Genomic DNA, 14,366 nt, shown 5'->3' with positions numbered 1-14,366 from the left:
GGTTTGCAAGATCCATATGACAGTCATGGGGAATCTTGCCCACCGGTCCAAGGAGCAAGTGGAAGAAGCCCTTGTGTCTTCCCTTCCAAAATGTACTGCCAAGATTTGGTGCGAGAGTGATAACGGTGAGTGGTGGAAGATCCTGTGGCCGTTACTGGTTAGATCACATATGGAACATCCCAGAAATTATCCATACCTGACTTGTTGGAGGGTGTAGGAGATCCCATGCGCTGGAACTTGCAGTTGTGGGTTCAAAGGTGGGAGACTGTCGAGCCCTTGAACTTCGACCGAAGCACTTGCCAAAAAAACACCATCATTGTTCCGATCAAAAGGCTGGTCGACTTCGATATTCAGACTAATCTGTCAAGAAGGTACATTACGCAGCTGCGGCAGAGCCGAGATTAAGACAGCCTATCGAACCCGCTCGCTGAAAGTCCACTCGGACAGTACGTATCATTTATTCCAATGTCAAAAGTGAGACTAAATTGACATAAGCTTAAGGTGATGGTCTCTGAGTTGCAGGAATGGGAGCAAATTTTCAAGAGGTGCGAGTGGCCAAGGAGACGAGAGAACTGCAAGTGAGAATGAAAATGTGAGAATTCACGAGGAGGGGCGATGAATGTGGGAGTAGAGGGAGAAGAAGCTTAGCTGCAGGAACTGGAATATCAATGGGCGCCGTCGAAGCTGGTGTTGAATGGAAAACCCCCTCTCTCCGCCATGTCCCATTGATTTGGATACAGCGATCTGTGCCACTTGTCCGTCATAACATCCCACACTTTCTATGGCATTCACACCCACAGCTCACCTTCGACGATATGGCGAGATGAAGGGACGGTACTGCTCCGCAGGGGACGACTTTCTCTCGAGTTTTGTCTGGTGCACTCGGTCAATCTATTCAACCCACTGAGTTTTTGTGTGTGTACACTAAATACTGGACGCAGGAGCTGCTGAGGGCGGCCCATTGTCGAAGTGTTGCATAGTTCTTACGAGGAGATGAGCAACGTGCGCAAATATGCTGATTATATATGCTCTTGCTTGGATTATTCGGGAGTTTTGCCATTCTCGTTTCTTGCCCTCCCTTATCATGATGCACTGTCATGGTTGCTCTGTGGCTGCGAAAGTCATCGGCAAGAAAAATAAGAGAACGCAAGTCTTACAAGGCAAATCTGCGTCCCTAGAGATGCCGAGAAACTTGTAGTAACTTTTCTGCCTGGTAGTCGTTGGGCTTTTGTAAGCGCACTAGCACCTATTGAATGGTAATTAGAGATCTCAGCACTTAGAAACCAAAGGGCAGCTTATGTCTGCTGCGACCACTGTTCTTAAACGCCCGCTGAAAAGAGCGTACTCCAAAGATCACAAGCAGAGCATCACGCCAAGGCCCAAGGTTTCTGAGTATTGGGTAGGATGATGAAACAAGTGACTTTGAAGTTTCGGATTTGAAATGTATGCGGCGTGGAAAAGTTTAATGGACTAGCCATTACATCAACGCTGGTGCGGCACAATGCAACGGCAGATACAAAGCAAAAAATAATTGTCGTTATCATCTCCTCTCCCACTCCTTACTCCACAATTGGTCACAACGCTTCCTTAGAGCTTTTGGTCTGGCTCCAGCTATGTCTTTGTTTGCTTAAAATCAGAAAAAGACAAAGGAAATTCAAGGCAACAATTTGGTATTTAACCGGACTGAGTCCGACTGACCCACATTATTATTGTCAGCAATCACATTCCCTGCCAACAATGCGCTAGTAACACTAGCTATGATGATAGAGTTTGATGGTGAAGGAAATGCTGAGGTGAGTACTCACACCCTCGAGCATTGATATCGTGTAGATGAAATGGCAGAAACCCTCATCTACTACCGTCTTTATAAATGCCTCACAACCTTCTCTTCGAACACCTTCTTGCCGTAGTCGCAATGCTGTACCCCTACGTCCCAAGGGACAGAAGAATGTAGACCAGCATCAGGTGAAGGAAGCGCTGTCAGCTTCGAGCTTCTATTTTTTTGATGTCATCATTCGTGCAATGAGACTCTTGCGCATACCATTATCTGTACTACTCTTTCTCTGGATGCTGGCATTTGCCATGATGCGCATTTCTAGTACGCTACACACTGTGTTTTCGCCAATGTGCTTCCTTCCTTTGGTATCAAGGTCGGTGTTGTGCACCCAGTTGGTATTAGCGTGCAGTCCACAGAAAGCAGACTTCCCCCACCTTATGCAATACCAAAGCTTGATGTTCGAGCAAATTTTGGATGGATCGGTTGGAGGATCTGGACTTTCCCTTGAAATACGGAAGGCAGAATTTGCAACAGCTGATCTTGCAACACTGGTCTGCAACAGCAACCTCCTCAAGTCTAATGATGTGCTGGCTGATCTCCTGGTAACATTTGTCAGAGATGCCAAGATGACCACAAGGAGTCTCACCAAACTCAGTTCAAAAGTTGCCAGCGCAGTTGATAAGTGAGTTGTTTATACTAATTCCGTTATAGAGGCATTCATACTCATCTTCAACAGCATCATGGCAGTAAATTGTTATGCAATGTGCACCATAGAGGATGCAGACAAGAATGCGGCATCACCATATTCGATCACAGCTTTGGCTCCATTCCGCACTGCACCCACCATGCAAGATGTTATAATGGATGCATTTTCCAGTGCCATGGAAGCCTTCTCGAGAGCCATACAGCGGCTAATTCTGGAAGCTGAGATATGTCTGCACAACTTGAATATGCTCGAAAAAGATCTGTCTGCCATATGGGAAGCTGTGATACAAGAGGATGCATTCATTATGGCTGAGAAGTCTCTCCTCCTCGAGGCGCTGTGGACCAAGTTGGGTGGAAACCAACGCACGCTCAGGGGTTACGAGCACCACGCAAATTTGCTTATGGATGTCAATGACTATCGGAAGCAAGCGCAGGTCCACATCATGGCTGTGCTCCAGATTCTATATTTGATGAGTGAGGATATGGAAGATTTACGGGAGAGGGCAGCAGCCCCAGAACTGGTTGATGAGTGGATTCCAATCCAAGTGCAGATTGAAAGCATTCAGAGTGGACTCCAGTGGCTGCAGGAAGGCCATGTGAGGGCAAAGGAGAAGGAGGAAGATGTAATGAGGAAAGCATTGGGGTTTGCAGCCAATTATAGCTCCTAGGACGCACAATATTATGCAATCAACATTTGAATAGATTTGATGATGAGTCTCTCACCACCAATCAATTCATTCCTCCATGCAACCACATACATCTGTCCTGCGGAGCGGCTCCCGAAACCATTCAAAAATTATGTAATGAACATTTGAATAGATTGCCATTGACGATGAGTCTCTCGCCACCAATTGATTCATTCTTCCATGCACATCCGTCCTGCGGAGTGGCTCCAGAAATCATTCATTGTATCGTCTGTCATGTTTGTTGGTGGGTGCAGATTTATATACTATACAAACATGTAAGAGTTTCTACTTGCAGTCATGAGTGTCTGACTGATTCCCCCCATAACCTACCGTGGTGGCGTCTGCGTGAAGTTGTGTGAATGCGAACCGTTTTCTGACAAACACCCCAGTCGTGAAAAGATGTGGAACCAGAGCAGATACCAATTACTCACTTGTGCAACCTGCAGCATGGAGACGTTGCTGTTTGCATTGGCTCAAAGGCATTTGTATTAACCTGCAGGCATGAATAGCAACTTTACGCGAGCGAGGTAGTGCGTTGTTTGCAAGGAATGCGCGGGGGCGCCCGTCCTTCGGCGATCACACAAGTGGTAGACCAAAATCGAGATTATCTAGCTGGGCTGTTCTGCTAATTAGTCAACACTTAGCAGCCTGTGGTGATACTGGGATGTGCTACGAGCTCAGCATCTTCGTCCTGGTGGATTCAAGAAGGTAAGAACACTGCATAACTTATCATATGCTCACAAGCCTGCCCTGCTCTGAGCCTCGGAGTCTGTGCTCCGCCAGAACCTCCTCCAGCATATGTAGAGGTCTCCCAGAACCTTCTGCATGATCCACCCTATCCTTACGAGCCACGTAGGCCATATATATCATGGTTTGGCACCACTACCATATGTTCTCGATTCCGCTGTCAGCATCTCCCAACCCAACACTTGTATCAGCATTAGTAAGGAGTCTCCCGCATCTGCGATCAAAGCTATCATACTCACTGCTGCCACTACTGCTGTCTCCCCTGCTTTGAGTGCTCCTAGTATCTTCTGCAGTTAATTATAGGCTCAGTGTTCCTCACTTGGATCAAGAACACCACCCAGGCTGTCTTCGACGGTCCGTTGTATTGAGTGCACACGACCCGTGCTTTCGGGGCCAATTCCTTTCTCATCCGATTTCTTTCATGCTATGCTTTTGGATGTTATTTTTATTGCAGGGATTGTTTTTTGTAGTAGCTATAAACAATGTGATATGTACCGTTCCCGCACGATATGAACCGCCTGTAACAAACACAACATAGTGCCGCATCGTGTCAAACCCATTTGAACTATCCTTGCACAACGACGCACGACATTGACTACCTTTGCATCGTATATTCGTCCAAATTTCTTGTCGAGATTGTGCGAGAGCAGTTTCAGTTTGCGGTGCATGACTCTGTGGTACTCTCAAGCTCCGGATGTCTTTGGCACTGTCCGGTTTTGACACGTCAGGAGGTCATTCATCAGAGACACTGTCACAAAGCAGCTGGCATCAAGCTTTCAAGAGTACTTACACAAAGCACTTGCCCATCATACAAAGGATATTCTTTTATATAAAACTAAGCAAAGATGTTATGATGTTGGCTGTGAATACATTTCTCCCACTATGCTTGTGACAGGTCATCTTCATGCTGCTATGGATGTCATCTTGGGTCATGGGGACCGCACAATCATCATGCACACCCTTGCCATTTTTGAAGAAGAAGATCTGGTAATCGTCACCAATGACATGGACAACTCAAGCACCAGTGAACACGTGTCTAATGATAGAGATATCAGCTTGATTGGTCCTCTGGTACTAGTTCCTCTGAGTCCGTTGATCGTTTAATTTACCATTTACAAATTTATGGACAGATGGATGCTTGCGTCACATATCAGAACCAGATCTCAGCAGCAAAAGATCAGTGCAAAGAACTCCAAGCCGTAATATCCAAGATTGCTGCCATTACAATTGTTGAGGATATGACCCGGTGCGAGGGCTGCACTGGGGTCTTTCAGTATCCATATATGTGAGCATCTTATGATTGTGGCCCATCTGACCTCATGATGTGTTCCAGTTTGAAAGACCATGGTCATTCACTATGTCCCCATTGTTTTCAACTTACCCTGCACATGACTATCAACAACAATCGCTCACTGTATCCTGATTTGTGAAGTACTGACTGTCGATGGGTTTTGATGTAAATAAATGTCACTAGATGTCACAAAATCTATCCAGTTGCGCCGACGCTGCCTCATTACAATGATACATTTAGATATTTACGATTGAAATGAAAGTTCAACGTTCAATGTTTCAATGATGTACCGCGGATTGTTGGCATGTTCTGGTATGGCTTGGGGGCAAGAAATTGTCATCAGTCACTCTCTTTGGCCCTTTATACGTAACACCAGCTGGGTAAATAAATCCTCTCACTGCAAATGAAACTCGTCCGCCCTGAGGTGACGAACACACGTACTCTCTCTGTAATTTATGGCTTCAGCAACAGGTAGTGGCCCTGTGTTCAGGACTTGTGAACATGAGACCAGTACCTGGAGGCAATAAAACAAAAATGTATGATTGACCTTAGAAGTGGATGCCGATGGCATTCTGTGCTGAAAATATATGAATACAATGCTTAGGAACCAGTAAGTAAGATGCACATGCACATGTCAAGACACTTACCTCAGGTCCACACGCTGGACGAAACCTAAGCCACAGGCGAACCATTTGCGCAGCGTCTGGTGTGGATTCACGGGGGAGATATATACTGATATATATCAAGTCCTGCAAGGACGCCGGATGCAATAACACAACGTAACATATCTCACGGCGTGCAAGAGAAGGTATTTTGAAGAGTTCGACGAAATGTATGATACTAAAGTCCCTAAGAGCCCGAGTGGAGCCAGGCCACACCACGATACAATGAACATAGGTGACATAGTTTTTGACTGGGAGATGAGTATGCAAGATAATGAAAACAAGGGAATGCACATTATGAGCGACAGCTTTCAGCTTATGTAGAGGAAGAATGATAGGAATGTGAGTAAATGCTTTTTAAAGTGAATACATTTAATTTGTTATTGCGTTTCGAATATTAGTATATGCAGGGGAAGCCTAATGGTGTCTGGTTGGCCCTCAGTTGTACATGTGTTGACCGCCCCTTCCTCCCTCCATTTGACGGTTCTCGGCCTTACACTGACATCTACACCCTCGGGAAAGCCTGTCCACAACTGGATTGAGGACCCGCATGAAGTGCAAATCGAGGACGTGCGCAGGAAGGAGGAGCTTGGCAATGCCGGATTTTAGTATGGGAGAGAAGTGCCAAAGTATACCAGCTTCTTAAATGATGATGAGATTGAGCGTGAATACTACCCTGAGAGCATCGAGCTCATGAAGAGGGTCACAGTGGCCCAGAGAAATGCCAGCCGGTCCCCCGGGTTGCTTTGTATCAGTACTCTTGACGGCTGCTTTGTGACGGTGTTTCGTAGTAGGGATGCCAATTCACATGAGACGAACACCAATCCACATATGGTAACGATGCCAATCCACATGAGAATGGACGCTAATCCACATGAGAAGGACGCCAATCCACGTATAGTAGGGATGCCAATCCATCTGCCTCTCAAAGTCAAGCCATTATCACACAGAGTTCTACCAGTAATTAAGACTCCTACCTACAGAAGTTCCTTCCCTCCTCCACAAACGCTTCCAAATAATAAACCTGTGGCGCCCTATTTCGCATGCAGCTGTAGATCGACCGCTTGCATTATGTGACTTCCGGAGTGTGGATTTCGACAAAGCTGTCGCTCTTATATACCCTGACTGCGAGGGTGAGACATTTGGGGCCAAATACAACCCAAACCACCAGTGTGGAAGTACTTGAAGGCGATGACCCCAGAAGAGTTTGTTCAGATGGTGAGCAAAGTCACTCTGGGGAGATGTATGCCGTGCCAGAGCGCTGCCTTGGGAATCCATCGAGCTGAGGGCTCTGGTATTCTATGATTAGTAGCATTAAGAATTAACATAGAGGTCGTACCGTGTTTTGTTGTACTCTTAAAAATTTTGCATTATAAGGTTTTAATAAGGTTTAGGACATTTTCGATGATCCTGCACGGTTGGGATGAGGATTGGAGTGATATTGGTTAGATCTAGCATAGAAAATTGGTTAGCAGGTGGTGAGCATAGTGGTGAGGCGTCGTAGGGTGCCTGGTAGGTGTTGAATTGTGGGGTCCTATTCGGGGTGCCAGTTGGTACTAAGCCAAGAAGCGATCTGTGTAATTGGCTAGGTTGCGTCAAGTACTGACACGGCCTTGGTGTCTCAATTAAAGATGCAAATCAGAAATGCAAATCAAGTACAAAAATCAATCTGGGTCCATCAGTGTTTTCGGTCTTTACATATCACTGTTCCACAGTGACCGTCCACTTGAACTAGCAGAGAGATTGGCTTTGTCTTTACATTCAGTAATGTAAATGACTGACTATTCACTCCCACAATCACTGATCAGACTTGATGATTATCATCAGCGTCTTCCTCATCACTACTGTCTCCCTCCTCGGATGGCTCGAGAACATTCAGTGATGGCCTTGGCAGCGGTGCTTCCAGTTTCCAAATTTTTGGCTTGTTCCATGCTGGCCATCGGGTCTCCCTCTTTCCAACTTTGCTTGATCTCTTTCCGCCTCCCACAGCTTTCTGTATGCTGTGCTGCACACTTCATTTCTCACCAGCCACGCAGCTTCCACTTCTTTCCACGATTTTAATAATCTTGTCCTTCCTTCTCAATTTGGCAAGCTTCACGCTGGAAACCGTTGTTGATGTTCTTCTTAAGACCGCTGGTGAGGTCCGGTGTATCTCAGCCTGATGATGTCCTGATGATAGTGAAACTTAACCCATTCCCCTCCAAAGCTTATCATCAGATCATTCGTGCGGAATGCTCAGATAAGGTTTTTGTCTTACCATCAGGCTAGCAAGAATAGCTTAAGAGTTATTGATGGGCATATGGGTGCGTTTGTCACATATCTCTATGACTTTGATAGATTGCATGGGAAATATTGTGGATTGCGATCATTGCAGACTCAGAGGAAATGGGCTGCCGGGTCCACCAGTGTCACGGAAATCATGTGCATTTGGTGTTGTTGGTGCAGTATAGACATGCTGTTTCGAAGGCTATGACAATGGTAGCAGTTGCCGAGAATTTTCACGCTACTTACCATTGGAAACGCGACCCTATGCGACTGCATTTTGGGGCATTGACAACAGGCCTATAACCCGTCAGTCGCCCAAAACTTTGAACTGCACCTGGATGAAACACTTACATGATATGTCTTATCCCGTTGTAGTCCCTTTTGGCAAAGCTCAACAGCCTGAGTGCCGTCTCTGAATTTGTTTTTCAATCGCGGACACGTGCTCTCTGGTGGACTTCTCCACAGCAGAGTTCACGACGATGCCTACAACACAGAAGATGCGAAGAAGCTGGCTTAAACCTCCGAGTGTTGAACTGGCATAATGGCGAAAGGTCATGGCCATGCATATTGTCTAGTATGTTATCAGATCTGTTTCAGATCCAAAATGTGACTGAGTTATGATAAGATATATGGCGATATGCTCATATTCGGCAGATATTGCCATGAAGCAACATCACTAGCATAGATTTGGCTCAACTACGTTCATTGATTGCTAGAAAATGGGACTCCGAGTCCAGAAAGAGAATTCTAATGTTGACGATGCACAAGGGGATTGGACGACTTTTGATAGGAAGCTTGAACACCGGCGTGTTGAAGGATAAGGTTCGGTGAGCCATTGAAAATGTTCGCCGCACCGGACCCGGGACCGTGAATCACAATTATTGAGCTAGACCAGTATACCTGGATCAACTCAGGGCAGTGATGGGGACACATGCATTCATTAAATGTGGACAAATATATAGAGTTCAGAAGGCGCCATTCTATGTATGTACTGAGAAATATGAGAGGTGAAAGTCATCTGACTTCACGCATAAACATAACTATGCAGTAAAAACCTCGTCAGTCTAAGCTCATTGGACATACCCACTTAACTTCTGCAAATAGTGGCACCGTTTCTTGCAATTGTTGGACTAGTATAGTGCCTTAATATTTAATCCTTGGGGAGGCTCGGTAATGCACCCAAATTTTGCTATGTCACAAACAAGGAAACAGTAACAGATGATAACGCTGAGAAAGCTGACCTTTCAGTCGTGAGTGTCTTTGTCCTATTGCACCATCCTTATCATTTTTACCCTGATACTGTAGTCAAAGGTCATTATAGATGAATGAATGAGCTATACAAACAACTGACATGCCATGGCGCAATCACCGAGACACGTTGTCACATTGGCTTTGTCAATTTTCAATGCCAGCTGGAATAGTAAAGCTAATGCCACCTTTGTCTTTGTTTGAGACAATCGCAATTCACAGCTCATCAAATATCATTTGTGCAATTGACGCAATATAAATACACTTCAAGTTGAAGTTAGTTGGTCAGTCGAGTCCCTTTTCCTCGGGTTCCGATTTCAGTTGGCATTTGAATCCCCATGTTCGAGTCACTCAGTCATCAGCCTCAGTCTGCAGATGAATGTGTGATAGGCGAAGTGTTCTGCTGTGCTCCTGTTTACGACAACATCTTCTCTCATACCTCACCTCGGGAGCTTGCGCGCCTTGGGCGCAGCTGTCATGCTGCATATGCTGCATCCAAAGATTATTCCAGGTGCACTTTCAACATTAACCGACATCTTTTTGGTTTCATCAGCGAACCCCTCCTCTTTCGCAGTCTACAGGCACGTACTGGTACACTTATTGCAGGCTCAAACGCACTGCAGTTTTTGGATAGGACATTCTATGATGAAACTGACATGGACATGTATGTCCATCCAGGACATGCAAGAGAAGTCATGGACTATGTTGTTGAAAGGGAAGGCTACGAATTCAAGCCACATTCCAGACAACCTCAGGATTACCGGAATATTGTCTCTGATAAATGGGACAACACTCGAATACGCCAGGACTATCAAATCAAAGGAGTCAGATCCGTATTATCACTTGAGAAACATGGCTCCAATGGCTATCAGAAGATTCAGGTTATAGAATGCGCCATGAGCCCATTTGACACCTTCATCAATTTCCACTCCAGTGAGTCCATGGCTAGTCTCCATTAGATTGTTATTTTCTGAGTGTCTGCAGCATGTGTCATGAACTTCATAGCCTTTGATGCAGCTTATTCCTTGTATCCGATTGCTACCTTTGAAGACTGGTGTACTCTTCAAGTTTGGCAGGAAAGACCGCTGCACGATATTAGTGTCGCAATAAAGTATGGACAATGGGGCTTCCAATGGCTTTCCGCCCTACCTCTCAGCACATCCTCGTTCTACCTGGTATGTAAGCACAAACATTGTTCCAATTTCATGCATGCACCTCACCTAATTTACAAAGACCGTCACCTTTATTTAACAACCAGTTGACCAGTTTGTCATACTCAAGAGTGAGTTGTCAGTCTGAGGAGCCGATTTTTATGCTTACCTGACTGGGCACTTGACTCGCCACAAAGCTTTCCTTTCCTCTTCCCATTCGCCACTGGGCACAACTATCTTCAATTGACTTCCTTTGGATGTACTCCCCTTATTCGGAAGTGGCAAAGCCAGCAAGGCCACAGCCAGGATAGCTCAGAGACGAGGGAGTCAGTTTTTTTGGATGGCTGCAGCGCCATGACTACAAATACCAGTCTTTCAGCGCGTGGTTTTGGGTGGGCGAGGAGTCGATGGTTGCTGGTGCCATTGAGTTGTCCCATGAAACAGCACAATTCGCTGTTCAAGAATCCTCGGGAGTCGGTTCTTCCTCAAATAGGTTGTGACAACTTTTCTGGGGAGGTCTTGTCGATGATGCAACGTCCATGCGATGATAGCTGTGTCTCTGTCGTGGTAGTTGCACTACTGACAAACTCAGAACTGCGAATGCAAATAATGGGGCTGCAAGTTCGGACTCAGTATGATAGAATCTCCGTGTTGAAGGCTGCGCCGGAAACACGATGCAAAGTGGAACGTAGTTACTAGTTGCAGGAGGGCTCAAAAGAGCTATCACAAATTTCGCACCTTCTGACCTCATTTCTTCCCTAATATCCCAGATGATTCGTGAAGATCATTGGGACTAGTGGTAGTGGTTGGGTAAGTTTGAACTGTTTCGAGCCCTGACCGAAATTTGGTTCAAAGTCCGGGCAACAGGAAATGAGTAAGAACACGTTGGTGGATTTGACTCAGCCTATGTCAAAGCAAACATGTTCTGATGTGTCATCTTAACCCCGTTTGCAGCCACTGGACCGTGGTGTGGCACGCTGTGAGTCTGTAAAAAGTGGCTCTCGGCAAACATGCTCACTCCTCACCTAGCATCTGCACCAGCTACATAGACTTCAAAGGTTGGTCACACGGTAAAGACATGCCTCTCCAATATTTCGAAAAATGGGTGCATAACCATCACACGGACTCTGTTGACTGTATTGGTTTTAGCGAGGATGGAGCTTTCTTAGCTAGCAGCAGTATGGATGGCACAATCATTATTTGCAATGCTGCCTCTGGGACTGCGCTCCACATAATACATTGCCGCAGTGGGGTCCTTGCACTCAAATGGGCACCTGTACGTCTTCACAAGGTGTGGTGTGGACTAGGAGACGGTAGACTCCTTTGTCTCATCATTGGCGAGGTAATCAGATTTCATGATTTATCTCCATTCAAATGCACTCACAATTGATCATAGGCAAAGATCCAAACACTGTGTTTTCGTGCTCACAACTGCCCCATTGAACATCTTGCATTTGACTGTTCAGGTCTGAAGCTAGCTACTGGCGCACAACAAGAGTTGAAAGTATGGAAATATATAGCTCAAGGTGTGCCCTATATTGTCCTGTTAATTTTCTGGCACTTATTTATTTCAAAGATCATCTTCAGCATATTAATGATTTATCCCCTCCAGGAACTGTGAGTTTGACTGCACAGGAGCCGACTTTTGTGACTTCGCTGCATTGGCTCCATTCCAGTGATGATGCAGGTTGTTTGCTGGCGACCTACTTATACCAGGGAATCATGTGGGTTAAAAAATTGACATTCTTAACATCCACTAAATAGTTGCCAGCTGTCGTGAACCTGAATCCGGTGAAACATGCTGGGCCATTCCCCTTCGGTCACTAATGTACGTTTACTATCAAATTATGAGGAAAGAGCTCATTTAAATATCTAGAGGACATGCTGACCTGTCTCCTGATGAAACTCAGATCGCCATCTTCAACCAGCATAATGGTATTGATGTATACAAGATCCCTGGCACTATATGGTTGACATCATATCACTTCACAATTCGAGACAATGTCATCCTATCTGTTTACTGGATCGATGAAGGTCTTAGACTGATGGCGGGCAGCGACAGTGGAACAGTCTGTGTATGGAATGTGAAAAATGACTCACGGCTTCCATTTCTATTGCATGGTAAGTTGCACGCAAGCTGTTTCAGTTCTAACCCAAAACTTTATTTTACTAGGCAATTGCATTGTACACGCCTTAGCAGTGAGCCAGAGTTGTGTACTATTTCGGACTCAACTGATGCACCCCTTTTCAGGCACATTATGATCTTACAACGCACACTTGTAGAATTGCTACAGGTACTGCTGAAACTGGCCCAAGGACATCAATACACCTTTTTGAGACCAAGGAGCTAAGAGAGGCTGGCACATCACGAAACCTGCAGGCAGCCCACAAATTGGTGAGTGGCATGGCTGCGTCTGATTGTGATGCTCTATCTGATTGAACAAGTCAATACCATGCATAATATGTGCGCTTGTGCTTCTTCTGGCAATGATAACAGTCTTCTTCCAGCATTATCAGATGTCAAGCTTGACGTCTTGGATTATGGAATGGGAAGCACAGTGGTAATTCCTGACGACTGCCTCTTGTAGTTCTAGATGTCAGTAACCTAGACCGTGACCAGACAGTGAATCAGTTTACAAAAAATCTCAGGCATGCCTGCCTACCGCTCGCCCTGTACATGCACTAAAATCCCACTACTGGAGCTTTCCTTCAAGATTTCACTTTATGACAACTAAAATCGTGTTTCTAGCTCTGAAATGCTCGCATGACACAAACGTGACACTGATGATCTGAATTTCTGATGTGATTTACCATAACAGACCAAGTACCCTGCATGCTGTTCTCGCAGCTATGCCCTTCGTTGTTTCAAAGCCCACGATGCACCCACACGACCATGGGCGAGGATGACATTGGGAAACTTAGGCCCACCCAGCAGCCCTGTCCGCTGTTCATGAAGTCCAGCACCATCATGTACGTATATAGGTGAACTCTTGTTAATGTTGAACATCAGTTGTTCTTCTCTCCTGCGCGAGCCCCTTCAGTGACAAATTCTGTATTATACGGGCCACCCGACCTACATAATATCCTGTATCAGACGGGCCAGCGGACCATGGGCCCATGTTGTGTATATCCTCGATGACGACGGATGGGCCGGGTAACATATTATTTCCGATGGAGACGGGTGGGCCCATGTATGCCAATGATATATATATCCTTGATGTTGATGGATGGGCCGGGGGAATATGATCATTCATGGAGATGGGTGGGCCCATCTGGGTAATATGTAGAGTAGGATATTATAGACAGCTGGGCTGAAGAGAGATGTAAGGCAAATATTGTTATATAGATGGGTGGGCCAACAGGGGTGTATTATATATACAGGTGGGCCAGGGTAGGGGAATATTACATAAACAGGTGGGCTGACGTGGGGCATATTACATATACGGGTGGGCCAACGTGGGGAGTATTACATATACGGGTGGGCCGAGGGTGCAATAAAATATTTATTACATAGACAGGTGGGCTGAGGTGGTGGAATATCACATATACGGGTGGGCCAAGGGTGTGATAAAATATTTATTACATAGACAGGTGGGCCGAGGTGGGGTATAATTATATAGACGGGTGGGCCAACATAGGATGTATTACATAGACGGGTGGGCCGACGTGGGGGATATTACATAGATGGGTGGGCTGACGTGGGGGAATTGTACATAGATGGGTACATATATGGGTGAGCCTAGATACGTTTCATCAAGACATACAGCTGATGTAGCCACCAGCAAATCAAACACGTAGGATACATGCACACTATGAGTGCATATACCTACCATC

At 45.7% G+C, this 14,366-nt stretch overlaps 4 protein-coding genes across 4 annotated transcripts; all 4 read left to right on the top strand.

Moving 5' to 3' along the window:
* Positions 1-1,830: 1,830 nt before the first annotated feature.
* Positions 1,831-3,150, top strand: F5147DRAFT_588389 (uncharacterized protein; the record flags this gene model as incomplete). The annotated part of the gene is made up of 2 exons (XM_041432084.1): positions 1,831-2,459; positions 2,514-3,150. The coding sequence occupies 2 exons, from the start codon at positions 1,831-1,833 to the stop codon at positions 3,148-3,150; spliced, it is 1,266 nt and encodes a 421-aa protein (XP_041285017.1).
* A 1,647-nt stretch (positions 3,151-4,797) lies between these two features.
* On the top strand, positions 4,798-5,204 carry F5147DRAFT_659109 (uncharacterized protein; the record flags this gene model as incomplete). Its single annotated transcript, XM_041434546.1, has 2 exons — positions 4,798-4,986; positions 5,046-5,204. The coding sequence occupies 2 exons, from the start codon at positions 4,798-4,800 to the stop codon at positions 5,202-5,204; spliced, it is 348 nt and encodes a 115-aa protein (XP_041285016.1).
* A 4,530-nt stretch (positions 5,205-9,734) lies between these two features.
* On the top strand, positions 9,735-10,556 carry F5147DRAFT_532799 (uncharacterized protein; the record flags this gene model as incomplete). The annotated part of the gene is made up of 2 exons (XM_041430109.1): positions 9,735-10,314; positions 10,366-10,556. Coding segments are annotated over 2 exons (771 nt in total), but the record flags the coding sequence as incomplete, so codon positions are not given.
* Positions 10,557-11,610: 1,054 nt separating this feature from the next.
* On the top strand, positions 11,611-12,526 carry F5147DRAFT_537677 (WD40-repeat-containing domain protein; the record flags this gene model as incomplete). The annotated part of the gene is made up of 5 exons (XM_041430187.1): positions 11,611-11,784; positions 11,929-12,058; positions 12,220-12,256; positions 12,304-12,360; positions 12,409-12,526. Coding segments are annotated over 5 exons (516 nt in total), but the record flags the coding sequence as incomplete, so codon positions are not given.
* Between the last annotated feature and the right edge of the window lie 1,840 nt (positions 12,527-14,366).

The sequence above is a fragment of the Suillus discolor genome, assembly GCF_016758755.1.
Source record: "Suillus discolor strain FC423 chromosome Unknown F5147scaffold_140, whole genome shotgun sequence".
Classification (NCBI taxonomy): Eukaryota; Fungi; Basidiomycota; class Agaricomycetes; order Boletales; family Suillaceae; genus Suillus; species Suillus discolor.
This window is presented reverse-complemented; position numbering and strand designations above follow the sequence as displayed.